At 36.3% G+C, this 19,127-nt stretch overlaps 1 protein-coding gene and 2 long non-coding RNA genes across 3 annotated transcripts; 1 reads left to right on the top strand and 2 right to left on the bottom strand.

Annotated features, from left to right (window-relative positions):
• Positions 1 to 182: 182 nt before the first annotated feature.
• LOC145217548 (uncharacterized) lies at positions 183 to 4,467 on the bottom strand. Its single transcript, XM_080084810.1, has 10 exons — positions 4,329 to 4,467; positions 4,036 to 4,146; positions 3,669 to 3,842; positions 3,287 to 3,415; positions 2,947 to 3,063; positions 2,549 to 2,671; positions 2,139 to 2,261; positions 1,119 to 1,244; positions 566 to 691; positions 183 to 335 (listed from the first exon to the last, which is right to left on the bottom strand). Exons 1-10 carry the CDS (start codon positions 4,411 to 4,413, stop codon positions 316 to 318), a joined length of 1,134 nt encoding a protein of 377 aa, XP_079940936.1. The 5' UTR covers positions 4,414 to 4,467; the 3' UTR covers positions 183 to 315.
• Positions 4,468 to 7,476: 3,009 nt separating this feature from the next.
• On the top strand, positions 7,477 to 14,744 carry LOC145217553 (uncharacterized). Its single transcript, XR_013857433.1, has 15 exons — positions 7,477 to 7,541; positions 7,621 to 7,722; positions 8,281 to 8,425; positions 9,186 to 9,374; positions 9,494 to 9,585; positions 10,167 to 10,359; positions 10,851 to 11,105; positions 11,229 to 11,273; positions 11,879 to 12,047; positions 12,619 to 12,785; positions 12,899 to 13,008; positions 13,480 to 13,662; positions 14,069 to 14,305; positions 14,415 to 14,556; positions 14,659 to 14,744. It is a non-coding gene; the product is annotated as an uncharacterized LOC145217553 (long non-coding RNA).
• Positions 14,745 to 17,449: 2,705 nt separating this feature from the next.
• Positions 17,450 to 18,649, bottom strand: LOC145217555 (uncharacterized). The gene is made up of 3 exons (XR_013857435.1): positions 18,563 to 18,649; positions 18,429 to 18,498; positions 17,450 to 18,265 (listed from the first exon to the last, which is right to left on the bottom strand). It is a non-coding gene; the product is annotated as an uncharacterized LOC145217555 (long non-coding RNA).
• Between the last annotated feature and the right edge of the window lie 478 nt (positions 18,650 to 19,127).

Below are 19,127 nucleotides of genomic sequence, written 5' to 3' on the forward strand. Positions count from 1 at the left end.
ATTTGAGTTTAGTGCATATTGCGAGTTCACTTATGATTGTGCATCCTATTAGCTGTTTTCTATTTAAGGAGAAATTCATGGTCTTCTCATAACAACATACTACGGTCAACAGTTCAAAAAATGAATGTTCTGCAACATTCAGTTAACAACACCGCCTTGTGCAGGTTTTAAAGGTTGGTTATTTTAATATTGGAAGCCAACAAACTGAATCATATACACAACAAAACGTATTTACATTTGTACACAACAATTACACTACAAAAAATGACGTTTCGAAGTCTATGAAATGAAATCTTAGGAATCCAATCTTCTTCTTTAATTTTTCGCGCACGTTTCTGAAACAAATACAATTTTCTCGATTAGAAATTGCGTTTTTTGTACTTCCAGTGCTTCAAAGATACGTAAAACTATTGCTGGTAAGAACAGATATGTTTTTTGTTGTTGAATAAATAAATAAAAAAGTCGGGTAATTTTTGCAAGCCTTACTGTATGCTGTCGTTCATTGCTTTGTCTATATTTTGAAACCATATCTTTTAAGCTACAAATCATGGGATAGATTTCTTACGTTTGCACCAAGTTCCATTTCCAACGAAGCCAGGATATTTACACATACAGGAGTAGCTTCCAATGTGGTTAGTGCACGTAGCCTCTTTATGACACTTGCCCTGTCCGTTCAGACACTCGTCCACATCTGCACAAATTGTTTGTTTGCGATTAAAACAAAACGGCATTTTATGCCTTACGACATTAATTTGGTTACACAAAATCACGCCTTTAATAGGCCTGGCGTACTATGAATTACACAAAATGGTTCTAAATAAGCAAGTTGATACAATGCAATGGCTGCTTGAGTTCATTTACCCCATGTTGACATGTGAAACCGTAGAGACGTTGAATATTAATTGCTTGCTGAGAATATTAGCTAATTGTTTGACCGTGGCAAGAGTTATTTCGCGAAACATTTATTGTTTGCTACCGCAATTTGGGGACTACAATCACTATAATTGTACTTTGTTCTAAAGTGCAATGGTGCTGAATAGATAATGCAAGGATATTTAACAGGTATCTTTCCTTGTTTTTCATTCATTTTTGACCCGAAAGTTTTAAAATATTCATACCTTTGCAAAGTTTTCCTTGGTATGCGAATCCAGGTTGGCACTTGCACTCATAACTTCCCGGTGTGTTAACGCAATTGGCGTACAAAGTGCAGTTCCCGTTGCCAGGCAGCAGGCATTCGTTGATATCTGTGAATTACAGCAATACATCTTGTTTTTTCTGGCATTTATCTTCGCGTAATTGATGCATTTAATTGTATTCGCACTTATATACTTGTGTTGCTCTGAAAGGATTTGGAGGTCCTATAACTAAAAGTTGTACTTTGTGCATACAAATTGTGCGAGTTAACTTACGTGTAAGTGAATAATTATGCACAAGATAATTTAGCCCCCTTCAATACACTTTAAAATATTCCAGAGCAAAAATACTCTATTAAAACAAATGATATGTCGTCACAAATCTTCCAAAAGTACATCAGCTTTTCTTGTTGTGGTTGTTGTTTTTATCAACATAATGCGATTGCTGCGTCAGGGGAGTTCATGCTTGTAACGAGTTACTGCCGTTTCCTATGTTTTACTGACGTAAACTTCCTTGACCCGTGCCGATTTTTCGCTTTTGCAAACAACGCTGTAATGACAAGCGGAATTTCTCAGCATGAACTATTACATAATGGACGTATTCTTTACCTGACTTCGGGATTTTGTACCCTGTGTTTATTCTCAGTAACATCCTGTTTACGGAAATTTTTCGTTTATACAATTCTGCACATGTGTCACGAACAAAAGCGACAAGTATTAGTTGTAAACAACGTAATATTAAGACTACGTCAGTCGCATTTAGCAGCGTTGTGGGGTCTTTAGTCAGTCAACACGACGTTTTTCTTGAACTAACTTTGATTGGGCGGTTTTGTGCAACAGTTTTCGTCACATAAGATTCAACTACCAGTAGCATAAATAATACTCATGCTTTTGATTTTTACTTAAGACCAAGTTTTCGTAACAAAACAACACTTTTCTGGAGTAATAAGCTGTGTTCAGTTCTCATGTTGACAATATATGTGTGCTAAAGATCTAATCTCTTACCTGTGCAGACCTGTCCGTTTCCAGTGTATCCTGGTAAGCATGTGCAAGTGTGACCCCCAAACGTATTCGCACAAACTGCGTTCTTGGAGCAATTGTTGGTTTTTAGTGCACATTCGTCCACGTCTAGAAAAATATTCGAAATACTTTCTGTTTAAATGGTAGCCCTTTGAGCGAATAAGTTGAGAAAACAATTTGATTCGATATTATCAAGCAATGTGTAATAATTGTAAAATAACCACCGGCAAAGAACTATTGTACACTATCTATGATTCGTTTGATATTCACTACTGTAATTTGTAGTTGATCGATTGAGCAAAACTTACAATTTGACGTATGGCATTCTACAGTTCAGTAGTTTTTGATGCAGTTAGTTCTGCCCCCAGATAAATGGAGGGAAAAGTAAATCTTACCGGAACAGTTTCGTCCGTCTCCGAAGTATCCTGGTTTACATTTGCATGTGTAGCTTCCCACCGTATTGGCACAAGTGGCGTTTGAGTGACAAGTCGCAGTTCCCTTCGTACATTCGTTTATGTCTGTGAACGCAATGCGAAACGTAAAGCTTTCCGCAAGCAATATTGCCAGATTACTTTTAAAATCGTTGTCGAAAAACCGAAAAATCAGGGGTTTGAACTGGTTAAGTTTAGCTCAAGAATCATTTGCTACAGACGATTACACAAATCTCTTGGTAAAGCTATTTCTGTGTTAAAATATATTGTAAATGCAAACTGCATTGCTAACTTATGCTCTTAAGACTAAGTTTGTCAAGTGTGTGCTGTTGCATTCTATACTGATTTTGAACGACATTTACCTGTGCAATAGGACCCGTTGCCACTAAAACCTGTGTTGCAAACGCATTGAAAGTTTCCACTAGCATTCGAACAAGACGAGTTGGCGTGGCAGTTCATGTAGTAGCATGGATCGTATTCTGTTGAAATATTTAGTACCTTAATCAGTGGCCATCATTGTGTTTAATTGCTTACCCATTCGAAAGACAATTATTCTGCAAAATGTATACTGAAGGCAGGCTTCGAGCATGCACTATGTAATTTTAATCAAAGCCATACAATATTCATGCTATCTCCGTTTAAGTTTGAAAGTGAAACGTGTTGTCGTTGGGAAGGTTTGTGGCCGTAATGTGGTTTACTTACTGATACATTTCTTAGGAGGAACCAGCATATATCCATTTTTGCACGTGCAGTTGTATGTGCCAGGATAGTTATTGCATTTCAACGTATGAATTCCACAGATTGTGCTGTTTCCAATACATTCGTCCACATCTAATAAAATAAATTTAGGTAAAATTGGAAAAAATGGAACCATTAACATTTATTTGCGAGGTTCGAAACGAAAGCATTGTAGTGTAAAACTTAATGGTATTTGGAAACCAAGATAAGATTATCACTATACAATCTCTGCCAACTTTAAAGGCCTTTGGTGATGTTGCTTATATATTGGTGGAATAATATAACTAACAGCTTGTTCTCCAAGTTAACGTCCACTGTAAGCTACTGGTTAGACAAAGTCTTATACCTTGACATGCCGTTTTCGTGCCAACTACCATCACTGGTGTTGTGATGCCTTTGATCAGTTGAAAGGTTTGATTGTATCCTGGACTGCACGTGCATTTCACCTCGTACCCGCTGATATTTGTGCATTTTGCCCCGACGCCACAAGGTGAATTGGTAGCACTGCATGGCTGTGTTACTGTAAAACAATACAGCAGCTTTGTGTTTGATAAACATCCGTATCAACACTGCCTGTTTATTCCTAAAATACTGCGTTTACCACACCCACACTATATAATCTACTAGTGTATTTGTGTCGTAAAACTGTTAAGACAACATACCAGTTGTTACAAAGTAAATCATGTGGCTAACTTTTACACATTGTCTGGTACCTGGAATGGTAGCCACGAATGCTTTTCTGACGTTAGCTGCTCCTGTTTGTGTGTAGAAGGGGTAATACTGTATGTGACTTGGATTAGTAATCAAGGTCTCCAGTGATATATCTACAAAGGACAATCTAATTAACGTATCGTTCTCTTGGTTATTTACACTCTTTACCGAAAGTTATGTGATTAATGTTAATTTAGCTATGCGCAAATGTAGACATTACAACATTTATCGAAACCAGTCAGATACTTATAGTAATAACTATTGCAGCATTTCAGGATTTTGCCAAGATACTTACAAGAATCTTGATAAATGCTTGAGACCGCTTCATTTTCTCCCACCATGCAAACTGCTATAGTTAATACCAGTACAAAACTATTCATACTTCTGGATTATATTAAATGTTTTTTGTTACCCAGTGTTAGCTGCAAAAATACTGAAAGCTGTAGAAATAAATTTGAAACTGTTAGCTGGTAAGTTATAAATGCACATGGCATGGAGTAATGTAGGCTTGCATCTATTCATTCTGTTTTACTCTTTTAATCATCTCGTTGTGTAACATTTGCATTTTCTTTTGACGAAATGCACATGCAGCAATTACCCGATAAACTTCCAGAATTTCTGACAATATTTGCTACGATAACACCATAATCAAACTCCACCATGCAGTAACTCCTAGCCAATAAGTTTGCTTCGTCGCGCTGCTGAGCTACGCTGCGGTGCAGGAAGGCTCATATTAATTGGTAAAGTGACGTTACGGCGCAGGCTGGCCTAAAAAGCCAGGATGTACTGTTATGCGCGAAACAAACAAGCGGCTTTCATTCTTGTATACATAATTTTGTAAGTGACATTGTGTAAATATAAAGTGGTGCGTATAATTTTTTCCTCTAAAGTTTGTTTTTGAAGTCGTTTTTTAGAAATGGTTTGAAATTGCTTGGTTTGTGTCGGTATTTGGCGGTGAATTTTTCTGCTTTGTTAACGACTACGTTGGGGCATATTGGTGTCTTGGAATCTGTTTTGTCATGGCATTAATGATTGATGCTTAGCGCTGGTTAGCGGATAGTTTTTTCATGCAATTTTGTTGTGGATATTCTTGCTAGCACAAAACAAAACTGAAATTGGTTCAAATAGCATTCAAAAAAATCAAAAGCTTGAAACGAAACCACAATGCGCTAGTACTATCTGCCGCAAGATTTTCTATTTTCACCATTAATGGCGATCTTTTAGGGCATTTTGTGATAAATCGAACGCTACAAAATTAGAAGCAGTAAATATTGCAAGTTTGCTAGGCAGGTATTATATAGGCCCGGATTGCGCCATTATATCGCATCACCTGATTTTTTATTGTTACATGGAAACCATCAATAATTGTAAAACATTCCGCCCCGTGACTGACGATTAAGCTCGTTCAGCTTTGTTGGTGGGCAATTTTTGAGCGCGCCAATGGCGTTGGCAAAGCAACTGTTCTGGTTGGTCAAATAAAAAGACGGAACGAGCCTTGTTCTGGTGTGTGTGCTGGTCCGATTGCTAGTCGATGATTTGGAGGTATTTAAGGCACTAAATTTTCGCCCAGATGCTATAATAAATAATAACTACTATAAGTTAAAATATTGTAACCCTCATGTTAATAGTAGGATTGTTTATGCTCTATGCCAGTGGTGCTCAACCGGGACCCTCGCCCCACAGGGGGGGGCACGAGCTGTATTCCGGGGTGCCACGGGCGTGGTCGCACCAGAAACACCCACCAAAAATCAGCGAGTCTTTTTCTTTTAACTTATAATGCGCAGAATTGAGTGTGCGCTGCGAATATCTTTATTCCCTAACACTCTTTATATATATTGAGATTTGTCACGATTACAGTTTGTTGTTTATTCTATTCGACTTGTTTAAAGCCGAAATTAATACTGAATTGTAACACGAGTTTGCAATTTACGTTTTTTACAGAGGGCCACAGATCTTACATTGTTATTCAAAGAGGGCCACGAGGCCCAAAATATACTTTTAGGGGGCCACGATCCATGAAAGGTTGAGAATCACTGCTCTATGCTGTGTGTTTGAAAATAGTATGACGACTATGTTGGGGCATATTGGCGTCTTGGAATCTTGTTTTGGCATGCCAGTAATGTTTGACATTTAGCGCCCGTTAGTGGTCAGTTTTTTTCGTGCGTTTTCGTTTGGATATTCTTGCTAGATCCAAAGGACATTGGTTCAAACAGAATTTAAAAAAATCAAAAGCTCGAAACGAAACCACAATGAGCAAGTGCTATCTGCCGCAAGATACTGTTTAAGTAAACTTAGAATTTTCCCATTAATGTGAGGCATTTTATGATAAATCGAACGCTAAAAAATTAAAAACAGTAAATATTGCACGTTTGCTAGGCAGGTATTATATAGGCCCGAATTGCGTCATTCTATCGCATCACCTGATTATTGTTACAAGGAACTAGAGATAGACAGATATGTTTTTTTAGGGCCGATACCGATAACCGATTATCTGTAGTCAAGAAGGCCGATAACCGATATTTTGGGCCCATATATTTTAAGGAAAAATTTTAGTCTCAGGAACAATCAAATATCTCACTTAACCTTGGCTGTATGCCTTGAAGCACATGTTTATTGGATAATAACTAAAATGTTTTTGGCCGCTACAGGCCACACAATTTTGGTTTACATCCTTGAACCAAGCTCTGTTAATGAACTGTGTTCGCTTGAGCTTAACAATACTGCAGGACAGAGTAAGTACAAAATAATGGTGTCGCAAGTAATGATTGTGCGACAAAATGTTCGACAACTGCAAAGAAAGTTAGTCTTGTATGTTTTAATACATGCTGTACAAAAAACAGAAAAATCTGTTTTAATGTTAGGGGTCCAGAAGGGGGTAGGCGTCTAGAACTAATTGTCTTGTTTCCGATTTCGATTAAAACCGTAGTTTAAGGCACTACCTTTTGCTCACATTGTACCAAAACAACTTTCTATTTAACCATAAACATTACTGCCAAGGTACTGGTGTATATAGAATACATCGTTCAGACCTCTCGACAATCTCTGTTGTACCTGCACTGATGATGACAAGAGAGATTGTATTCTATATACACTAGTACCTTGGCAGTAATGTTTATGATTAAATTACTTTTTAAGTCCGTGTGTAGTATTCCTAACTTTCTATTTCGGGTTTTAGACTCACAGCGAGCGTTTCTCAATTCATGCGATGTCACGTCAATTTTACCGCCAAGTTTCCAACGTTTATGCCGCCCGCATTCAATCATTTAGTGCTTTTGGATGATTGAGCGTCCATGTGACGTTTTAGAAGCAAGCGTTCTGATTGGTGGAAGGAAAAGAAAAAAGGGAATCGACAAACCTTGGCCGTGTGTAATCTGTCATTCTTTCTTTAGCATCTCGTGGTGAAGGTCGCTGTTTCAAAGGTAGTCAGACTTTCAGGCGGAAAATCAACAGGTAAAAATATTTGTTGTTTGTGCCGCAGAAAACTATGGACTTTGTGGAGTTGTAGTAGGTATGTTGAAGTTTAAAGACAGCAAACCTTTCAAAGACAGTGTTTAAAGACGGTTATTTGATTTTGCTTTCGGTCTTAGGATGGTCAGATGTGTTTCGATGAAATTTGTTGACCGTGAGAACCTTGAGGTCAATCGTGATGATGAAGAGGTTCTGTTTTGTGAGTTCAGATAAAATTGAAGGTAAGTTACTTGGTAAAGGTAAATAACTTGTACGTTAAATAACTTGCGTCTAATAAGTTATGTCATACTTTAATTTGACGTTAATGTAGTTGATGCTCATAAAAAATCCCATGCAAGCGTATTTTGTTTATATACTCGTAGTATATTAGTTATAGATTGGGGTCTTGCAATCTGTTTTGTCATGTGATACTTAGTGCCGATTAGCGGACAGATTTTGCGTGCATTTTTATTGTGGATATTCTACTAGGTCAAAGCAAAAAAAAAACGTTACCTCAAACAGCGTTAGAAAAATGAAACAAAACAGGAATGAGCTGGTACAATCTGTCCCAAGATATCGTTTAGCAAATTCATATTTTTTTTGTATTCTAACCGTCTTTTGTGCCATTTTGTATTGCAAGTTTGCTAAGCAGTTATTATTTGAGAGTAAATGTTTGTTTAACAAGTTTATTTAAAAGTTTTCGAACTAGTTATTGTTTATTACGACTCAATTTCGTAGTCATGATTATAGGCCAGAAATACGCCATTCTATCGTATTACCTTCCTATTTTATTGTTACAGGGAAACAAAATTCAGCATTGCTTCCCGAGACTGACGATTAAGTTCATAGAGCTCAAGCAATCGTTCTGGTTGGTCGAAGAAAAAAGACGGAATAAGCCTTGCTCTGATGCGTGTGCTGGTCCGTTTGTCATGATTCGATTAAGAGGTATATGATGTAGTGTTTGAACCGTAATCTAAGGCACTAAATTTTCGACCAGATGCTATGAAAAATGTTAACTACTGTAAGTAAATATACTGTAACCTTCATGGTTATAGTACGATTGTAAACTCGATGCTGTGTGTCTGAAAGTAGGATAATTTTCGATTCTGATATAAACCGATTAGAGGTGCAGTAGAAGGCCATAAGCATCTACTGCAATTTGTTTAATATTAGAAATTCCTAGTTTCTTATTTCAAATGTAACCGAAAGGACGTAGGCGTCTAGAACTTATCTTCCACGTTGAAAATAATTCGAACTAATTGTCTTGTCTTTAAATTTGGAGAAAGCGCTTCTTCATTCATACGATGTCGCGTCAGCTTGTCCGCCAAGTTTCCAACGTTTTGCTTTCCGCAATCAATCATTCAACTAATAGCGTAATTTACAGGTTGGTATACAAAGCTGCCTTTGGATGTTAAAGAGCGTCAAACCGACAAACCTTGGCCGTGTGTAATCTGTCATTCTTTCTTTAACAACTCGTGGTGAACTTGTACGTTACATAATTGTTGCGTCTTATGTGAAACTTTAATTTGACCATCATGTTGTTGGTACATCATAGCTTGTCATTATTCATGCGAAAGGGATGCTCATAAACATCCTATGCAAGCGTATTTTGTTTGTATACTCGTAGTATATAAGTAATAGATTGGCGTCTTGCAATCTGTTTGTCTCCAGCAATCGATCATTCAACTAGCAGTGTTGTTTACAGGTTGCCTTTGGACTGTTGAAGAGCGTCCATGTGACGTTTTAGAAACAAGCGTTCTGATTGGTGGAAAGAAAACGACAAAGGGAACCGACAAACCTTGGCCGTGTGTGATCTGTCATTCTTTCTTTAGCACCTCGTGGTGAAGGTCGCTGTTTCAAAGGTAGTCAGACTTTCAGGCGGAGATTTAAACAGGTGAAACTATTTGATGTTTGTCCAGCAGTAAACTATATATAAGACTTTGTGGAGTTGTAGCAAGGTAGTTAAAAGACGGTGTAATCAATACATGGGTTTAATTTTGATTTCGGTCTTAGGATGAAGTTTGTTGACCGTGACCATGAAAGCTGGAGAAAGACAGGCGTGATGATGAAGAGGTTCTGTTTTCTAAGTTCAGACAAAATTGAAGGTAAGTTACTTGGTAAATGGTAAATATCTTGTACGTTACGTAACTTGCGTCTTATACTTAAGTTAAGTGAAACTTTAAATTGACATTAATGTTGTTGGTACATCATAGCTTATCATTAGTCATGCGAAAGGGATGCTCTTAAAAAATCGCATGCAAGCGTATTTGATTATATACTCGTAGTATATTGGTAATATATTGGCGTCTTGCAATCTGTTTTGTCATGTTATATTTAGCGCCGGTTAACGGACAGATTTTTTGTACATTTTTTTCATTGTGAATATTCTACGAGCTCAAAGCAAAAAAGTTGCTTCAAACAACATTAAAAAACCAACTAAACGGCAATAAGCTGGCACAATCTGTCCCAAGATTCTGTTTAGCAAATTTAGATTTTTTCTATTTCTGGGCGTCGTTTGAGGCATTTTGTGATAGATCGAACGCTAAAAAATATTGCAAGTTTGCTAAGCAGGTATTATTGGACGGTAAATTTATGTGGTTGTTTATTTTGACTCTCTGTCGTATTCGTAAATATAGGCCCAAATAATGCCATTCTATTGCATCATCTTCTTTTTTTATTATTACAGGGAAACCAATCAATGTTCGTGAAACATTACGGCCCGGGACTGACGATGAAACTTACTAAACTCTGTGCTTGGGCGATTTTTGAACTCGCCAAGAGCGTTGCTTAAGCAACCGTTCTGATTGGTCGAAGAAAAAGATGGAACGAGTCTTGCTCTGACGGGTGTGCTGGTCCGATTTTCTGTCGTCGATTTATGGGTAAAGGACGTAGTTTTTAAACCGTAATCTGACGCACTAACTTTTTGCCCAGATACTACAATAAATATTAACTACTATAAGTTGATATATTGTAACCATGGTAATAGTACGATTGTAAACTCTATGCTGTGTCTAAAAAAAAGTATAATTTGAATGAGAATATAATTTTTTTTGTTTTCGATTCCTATTTGAACCCAGAGGTTCGGTAGAAGACCATAAGCATCTACTGCAATTTATTTGAATTAGAAATTCTTAGTTTCCATTTTTAAATGTAACCGGAAGGACGTAGGCGTCTAGAACTTGTTGAAAATTAGAAAAGTCTGTCAGCAATCCAATAAAAAGCTAAACTTTTTTTCGATGTTTTTCCCAAGACTGAAATAATTCGAATTAATTGTATTGTTTTCGATTTTAATTAAAACCGCAGTCTAAGGCACTAACTTTTGCCCACATCAAACCAAAATAACTTCATTTTTCTGTTTTCTGACTTACAGCAAGCGCTTCTTAATTCACGCGATGTCACATCCGCTTATCCTTAAAGTTTCCAACATTTATGCCTCCCGCAATCAATCATTCGGTACAAGAAAAGTTGCTGCCTTAGGACGATTGAAGAGCGTGCATGTAACGTTTCAGAAGCAAGGGAACCGACAAAACTTGGACGTGTGTGATATGTCATTCTTTCTTTAGCAACTGTTGGTGAGGGTCGCTGTGTCGATGTTATTCCGACTTTCAGGCGGAGATTTTAACAGGTAAAAGCTATTGTTTGTGCAGCAGTAAACTATAGATACGACTTTGTGGAGTTGTAGCAATGTATGTTGAAGTTAAAAGACACTGTTCTCAATACATGGGTTTAATTTTGCTTCCGGTCTTAGGATGAAGTTTTTGATCGTGAGAAAGACAGGCTTGAGGATAAAGAGGTACTGTTTTCTAAGTTCAAACAAAATTAAAAATAAGTTGTTTGATTCCACATTTAAACATGGTAAATAACTTGTACGTTACACAACTTCTGCGTCTTGTAAGTTATCTGAAACTTTAATTTGGCATTTATGTTGTTGGTACGTTAGCTTATCTTTAGTCATGCGAAAGGGATGCTCATAAAAAATCCCATGCAAGCGTATTTGTTTATATACTCGTAGTTTATGTCATAGATTGGCGTCTTGCAATCTGTTTTGTCACGTGATACTTAGCGCCGGTTAGCGGACAGATTTTGCATACAATTAAAACATTGGTTCAAACAGCATTAAAAAAATTCAAAACGAAACGGCAATAAACTGGTGCAATCTATCCCAAGATATTGTTTAGAAAATTGGATTTTTTTTCTTTTTCTGACCGTCTTTCAAAGGCATTTTTTGATAGATCGAACGCTAAAAAATATTGCAAGTTTGCTAAGCAGGTATTATTGGACGGTAAATGCTTTCTAACAAGTTTATGTGGTTGTTTATTTTGACTCTCTGTCGTATTCGTAAATATAGGCCCGAATAATGCCATTCTATTGCATCATCTTCTTATTTTATTATTACAGGGAAACCAATCAATGTTCGTGAAACATTTCGTCCTGAGACTGACGATGCTTGCTTGGGCGATTTTTGAACGCGACAAGACTGTTGCTAAAGCAACCGTTCTGATTGGTCGAAGAAAAAGACGAAACTAACCTTGCTCTGATGCGCGTGTGTCGGTCGTCGATTTAAAAGGTATGGGTCGTAGTTTTAAAACCGTTACCAAAGGCAATAAATATTTGCCGACATGCTATAATACATATAAATTACAATAAGTTTTTTTTATCCCTAACGATTATAGTAGGATTGTAACCTCTATGGTGTGTGTCTGAAAGTAGTATAATTTTCGATTCAGATATAAAACGGTTAGAGGTGCGGTAGAAGGCCGTAAGCATCTACTGCAATTTATTTGAAATTAGAAATTCCTAGTGTCTGCTTTCAAATGTAACCAGAAGGATGTAGGCGTCTATAGCTTGTTCAAAAATTAGAAAAGTTTGTCAGTAATCCATCAGAAGCAGAACTTATCTTCGACGTTTAGGTCTTCCACGACCGTAACTAATTGTGTTGTCTTCAAATTTGGCTTAAACGGTAGTCAAAGGCACTAAATTTTACCCGCATTTTACTTTGACAACTTTCCATTTTTTTCTGTTTTTAGACATACAGCAAGCGCTTATTAATTTACGTGATATCACGTCAGCTTGTCCGCCAAGTTTCCAACTTTTATGCCTCCCACAATCAATCATTCTACAAGCAGTGTAATTTACAGGTTGTGTTTGGACTGTTGAAGAGCGTCCATGTGACGTTTCAGATGCAAGCGTTCGGATTGGTTGAAGAAAAGAAAAGAAAGAAGGATCTGTCATTCTTTCTTTAGCAACTTGTGGTGAGGGTCGCTGTTTTAAAGGGAGTCAGACTTTCAGGCGGAGATTTTAACAGGTGAAACTAATTGGTCTTTGTGCAGAAGTAAACTATGGATGAGACTTTGTGGAGTTTTAATATCTATGTTAAAGTTTAAAGACAGCGTAATCAATACATGTTTTTGGTCTTAGGATGGTTAGATGTGTTTCGATCAAATTTGTTGACCGAGAGAATAAAACCCTTGAGAAAGAGAGGCGTGATGATGGAGAGGTTCTGTTTTGCAAGTTCAGCCACATTAAGGGTAAGTTGTTTGATGCCACTTTTGAACATGGTAAACAACTTGTACGTTACACAACTTTACATCATAGCATTCTGCTTTGTCGGGCCAGTAATGTTTAATACTTAGCGCGGGTTTTTGTGCACATTTTGCGTACCTTTTTAATGGTGGATATTCTACTAGCTGAAAGCAAAAAGAGTTGCCTCAATCAGCTTAAAAAAATCAAACGAAACGGCAATAAGATGGTACAATCTGTCCCAAAATACTGTTTAGCAAATTTGGAATTTTTTGTATTGTTGACCGTCTTTTAAGGCATTTTTTGATAGATCGAACGTTAAAAAATATTGCAAGTTTGCTAAGCAGATATTGTTGGACGATAAGTGTCTTCCAACAAGTTTATGTGGTTGTTTATTATGATTCTCTGTCGTATACCTTTTAAGTATAGATCCAAATTACGCCATTCTATCGCATAACCTTCTTATTTTATTATTACAGAAAACCTTAATGTTCGTGAAAACATTTCGGCCCGTGACTTACGATGAAGCGCATTCAGCTCGGTTGGTGGGGAGTTTTTGAACTCGACAAAAGCGTTGCTAAAGCATCCGTTCTGATTGGTCCAAAAGAAAAGATGGAACGAGCCTTGCTCTAATGCGCGTGTGCCGGTCGTCGATTTTGGAGGTATAGGACGTAGTTTTTAAACCGTTATCTAAGGCAATAAATTTTTGCCCACATGCTATAATTAATGTTAACTACAATAAGTTTGTAACCCTCATGGTTATAGTAGGATCGTAAGTTCTATGCTGTGTCTGGAAATAGTATAATTAGATCGATTTCAGCCGTTTAGAAGTTGGATGGAAGGCCATAAGCATCTATTGAAATCTATGAGAAATTTAAAATGTAACCGGAAGGATGTCGGCGTCTAGAACTTGTTTAAATATAGTCTGTCAGCAATCTTTGCCTTTTCACCAGACCAAAATATTTCGAACTAATTGTCTTGTCTTCGATTTCGATTAGGACCGTAGTCTAAGGCACTAACTTTTGCCCACATTATGCCAAAACAACTTTCCATTTTTTTCGTTTTCAGACATTCACGCGATGTCATGCCACCTATTTGCCAAGTAACCAAAATTTATGCCTCCCGCAATCAATCATTTGGCACAAGAAAAGCAGCTGCCTTAGGATGGTTGAAGTGACGTTTCTGAAGCAAGCGTTCTGATTGGTTGAAAGAAAGGAAAATAGGGGAACCGGGGAACTGTCATTCTTTCTTTAGCAACTGTTGGTGAAGGTCTGTGTCGAAGTTTGTCAGGCGGAGAATTAGCAGGTGACTATTTGGTTATAGATAGGACTTTGTGGGAGTAGTAGCAATGTATGTTGAAGGACAGTGTAATCAATACATATAATGCTGCTGTTTATTTTTTTTCTGGTCTTAGGGATTGTTTCAGGATTCATGTCAGGGAGATACGTTATGGTGAAATTGGTTGACTGGCAGGATCAAACCTAGAAAGCGGCAGGCGTGACGATTTTCTGTTATGATGCAGAGGGTCTGTTCTGTTAGTTCAGGCAAAATTAAAGGTAAGTTTGGATAATGATCACTTCTACGTTATATAATTTTTGTGTCTATTTAATTTGACATTCGTGTTGTAGTTTAATTTAATCAGCTTTGTTTTGTTTTAGTTTCAGAATTCATCATCATCATCATCCAGCGGACACTTCCACTTTTGTGTGTTATTTGTTTGTCTATCGTTGCATGTCTTTTGTGTTTTATGTTTTGTTTATTCTGTTTTTAATCAGCTTTGTTTTAGTTTCAGAATTCATCATCATCATCCAGCGGACTCTTCCACTTTTGTGTGTTATTTGTTTGTTGTGTTTATCGTTCCGTAATTTTTGTGTTTTATGTTTTATTATTGTGTTTTATTGTAGTATAGAATAATTTAATCAGCTTTGTTTTAGTTTCAGAATTCATCAACATCCAGAGGACCTTCTTCGGTTTTTGTGTGTTATTTGTTTGTTTGTTCTTTCATCGCTGCGTGTTTTTTTATGTTTTTTTTTGTTGTGTTTTATCTAGTATTAGTATAGATTAATTTAATCAGCTTTGTTTTAGTTTCAGAATTCATCAACATCCAGAGGACCTTCTTCGGTTTTTGTGTGTTATTTGTTTGTTCTTTCATCGCTCCGTGTTTTTTATGTGTTTTTTTATTGTGTTTTATCTAGTATTAGTATAGATTAATTTAATCAGCTTTGTTTTAGTTTCAGAATTCATCAACATCCAGAGGACCTTCTTCGGTTTTTGTGTGTTATTTGTTTGTTCTTTCATCGCTCCGTGTTTTTTATGTGTTTTTTTATTGTGTTTTATCTAGTATTAGTATAGATTAATTTAATCAGCTTTGTTTTAGTTTTAGAATTCATCAACATCCAGAGGACCTTCTTCGGTTTTTGTGTGTTATTTGTTTGTTCTTTCATCGCTCCGTGTTTTTTATGTGTTTTTTTATTGTGTTTTATCTAGTATTAGTATAGATTAATTTAATCAGCTTTGTTTTAGTTTTAGAATTCATCAACATCCAGAGGACCTTCTTCGGTTTTTGTGTGTTATTTGTTTGTTTGTTCTTTCATCGCTGCGTGTTTGTTAATGTTTTTTTGTTGTGTTTTATCTAGTATTAGTATAGATTAATTTAATCAGCTTTGTTTTAGTTTCAGAATTCATCACATCCAGAGGACCTTCTTCGGTTTTTGTGTGTTATTTGTTTGTTCTTTCATCGTTGCGTGTTTTTTATGTGTTTTTTGTTGTGTTTTATCTAGTATTAGTATAGATTAATTTAATCAGCTTTGTTTTAGTTTCAGAATTCATCAACATCCAGAGGACCTTCTTCGGTTTTTGTGTGTTATTTGTTTGTTTGTTCTTTCATCGCTGCGTGTTTGTTATGTTTTTTGTTGTGTTTTATCTAGTATTACTATAGACTAATTTAATCATCTTTGTTTTAGTTTTAGAATTCATCAACATCCAGCGGACCTTCTTCGGTTTTTGTGTGTTATTTGTTTGTTTGTTCTTTCATCGCTGCGTGTTTGTTATGTTTTTTGTTGTGTTTTATCTAGTATTATAGACTAATTTAATCAGCTTTGTTTTAGTTTTAGAATTCATCAACATCCAGAGGACCTTCTTCGGTTTTTGTGTGTTATTTGTTTGTTTGTTCTTTCATCGTTGCGTTTTATTTATGTTTTTTTGTTGTGTTTTATCTAGTATTAGTATAGATTAATTTAATCAGCTTTGTTTTAGTTTCAGAATTCATCACATCCAGAGGACCTTCTTCGGTTTTTGTGTGTTATTTGTTTGTTCTTTCATCGTTGCGTGTTTTTTATGTTTTTTTTGTTGTGTTTTATCTAGTATTAGTATAGATTAATTTAATCAGCTTTGTTTTAGTTTCAGAATTCATCAACATCCAGAGGACCTTCTTCGGTTTTTGTGTGTTATTTGTTTGTTTGTTCTTTCATCGCTGCGTGTTTGTTATGTTTTTTGTTGTGTTTTATCTAGTATTACTATAGACTAATTTAATCAGCTTTGTTTTAGTTTTAGAATTCATCAACATCCAGCGGACCTTCTTCGGTTTTTGTGTGTTATTTGTTTGTTTGTTCTTTCATCGCTGCGTGTTTGTTATGTTTTTTGTTGTGTTTTATCTAGTATTATAGACTAATTTAATCAGCTTTGTTTTAGTTTTAGAATTCATCAACATCCAGCGGACCTTCTTCGGTTTTTGTGTGTTATTTGTTTGTTCGTTCTTTCATCGTTGCGTTTTATTTATGTTTTTTTGTTGTGTTTTATCTAGTATTATTATAGATTAATTTAATCAGCTTTGTTTTAGTTTCAGAATTCATCAACATCCAGAGGACCTTCTCGGTTTTTGTGTGTTATTTGTTTGTTTGTTCTTTTATCGCTGCGTGTTTTTTGTTGTGTTTTATCTAGTATTATAGACTAATTTAATCAGCTTTGTTTTTCTTCGGTTCTTGTGTTTGTTCTTTTATCGTTGTGTGTTATTATTTGAATTTATTTTATCCTTTCATTAATTAATCGGCTGTGTTTTTGTTTCAGAATTCCGGACCTTTCGCTTTTTGTGTATTTTCTGTTGCGTATTGTGTTGTGTTTTTGCGCCAAATTAATAAATTTTTCTAAAGTGTTTCTTTTCTAACCCCAAGGTGGGAATTTTGTATTTGACGATTTTGTAAACATTTTTTCCTTGTGCTTGATAAGTAAGCAACGCTAATCGGTAGTTTTTTTTAATTTTGTATTTCACGAAAAACAAAAATCATGTCCCTGGGATTTATTTTCAAATCAAAGTGCATGTGTTGTTGCATTGTTTTCACCCTCACCTGAGGAAACTGCGTTCTGTCTCTCTCTCCACGCTCCAATTTCAACTTCCTTCAGCACGACAAAATGAACAACTTGTATTTCACGAAAAAACAAGGGTACCGCCCGTATCCTCTGATCCTCAGCAGCGACATCCATCGTCGTATTTAACGGGGCCGTTTACTCGGTCACAGACAACCCCTTCTATGCAACAGACCCTGTAAATTGTATTTTGCGAAAAACAACACTCAAATACACTTTGACAGCATCGTCGTATTTAGTAGACAGTCCACGAGATGGGGACATTTTAAGCACACTAAGTGTCACGACCTTAGCGAAAAAAACATGTCGTTTGTTCATTTATCGTCTATGAATTGACCACACAGCGCTAAGTAGCATCAGAGCTCCGTTACGAAAAAATAAGCAGTTAATATTTGACGGTAAATCATAGCTCGCACCTCAGACAAATTGAAGCTCTGTTACGTAAATTGAGCACCGACACGACGCGAGCGAATATATTACAATTTTAAACATAAACACTTAAAACAAGGCAAAGGGAAAAAGCATCACATCAGTTACAGCAAATAGTAGTCAGATTGGAGACAACATATAAACGCTAAAATGTTTGTGTTCCGTCACAGTAATTCATCTTCGTCCACTTCAGCTTTAGTTCTATTTCTGGAAAATAAAAAAGCAAAGCAGCTTCAGGACGTCATTAATGGCATCATATTTTACAAAACATTTTAATACTATAACATGTAAAGACAGGATAAGTGCACGTTTAAACTGCCTTTCCATGTTGACATTATCAAAACAACAATTATATTCAAAATTGATGTATAGCAGTTAACATATACTTGCCTGCATCAGTTGGCGAAATTCAGCTGCGGTAGGATGAAGAGATCACCGTAGAAAAAAGTGTTTCCTCCAATGCTGTGGCAGTCCCTGGAACAGAAACGTAAAACGTAAGATCTCTACGAACTGCCCAAACACTTGAAATATCGCTGAAGGCGAAGCAGCGCAAGCAGAATGGTCTTCATCATTTAATTAATTATAATTATTCATCATAAAGTGAAGGTAGCATAGGTAATATTGTTTGTTAAATTACCTGTTTACTGATGAATAAATCGATCCCAGCATTCTTCTTGTGAATGGAGAGGGCCTTAAGAGCGAAGTTTCTTAAACATATAGAAAAAAAACAGTTAAAGGCGATTTATAGAATGTAACTAAGAGATTGCTAACTTGCATTTAGGGTGGAGTTTTAGATGCAAACTGGACTCCTTAATGCCTTTGCAACCGCAGTTGTATTCTATGTTGTCAGGTGCTTCGTCGACACTGCAAAACAAACGTTTAAGCTTCTAGAAGCACATAAGCTTAAATACACAATGAGCGTATAATAATATTTACTTACATATGAAACAATTTCATACGATTTTCCCAATGACTGTCCCATCCAAAAATCTTCGTCCACTTCAGCTTCAGTTGCTTTTCTGTAAAATAAAAAGCAAAGCAGCATCAGGACGTCATTAATGGCATCATATTTTAATACTAGAACATGTAAAGACAGGATAAGTGCACGTTTACACTGCCTTTCCATGTTGACATTATCAAAACAACAATTATATTCAAAATTGATGTATAGCAGTTAACATATACTTGCCTTTATCAGTTGACGAAGTCCGCGGTTGGATGAAGAGATCACCGTAGAAAAAAGTGTTTCCTCCAAATCGATAGCAGACCCTGGAACAGAAACGTAGATCGTGAAATCTGTACAAACTGCACAAATGGCACAAACAAATCGCCCAAG

The sequence above is a fragment of the Phallusia mammillata genome, chromosome 3 (assembly GCF_965637545.1).
Source record: "Phallusia mammillata chromosome 3, kaPhaMamm4.hap1.1, whole genome shotgun sequence".
Classification (NCBI taxonomy): domain Eukaryota; kingdom Metazoa; phylum Chordata; class Ascidiacea; order Phlebobranchia; family Ascidiidae; genus Phallusia; species Phallusia mammillata.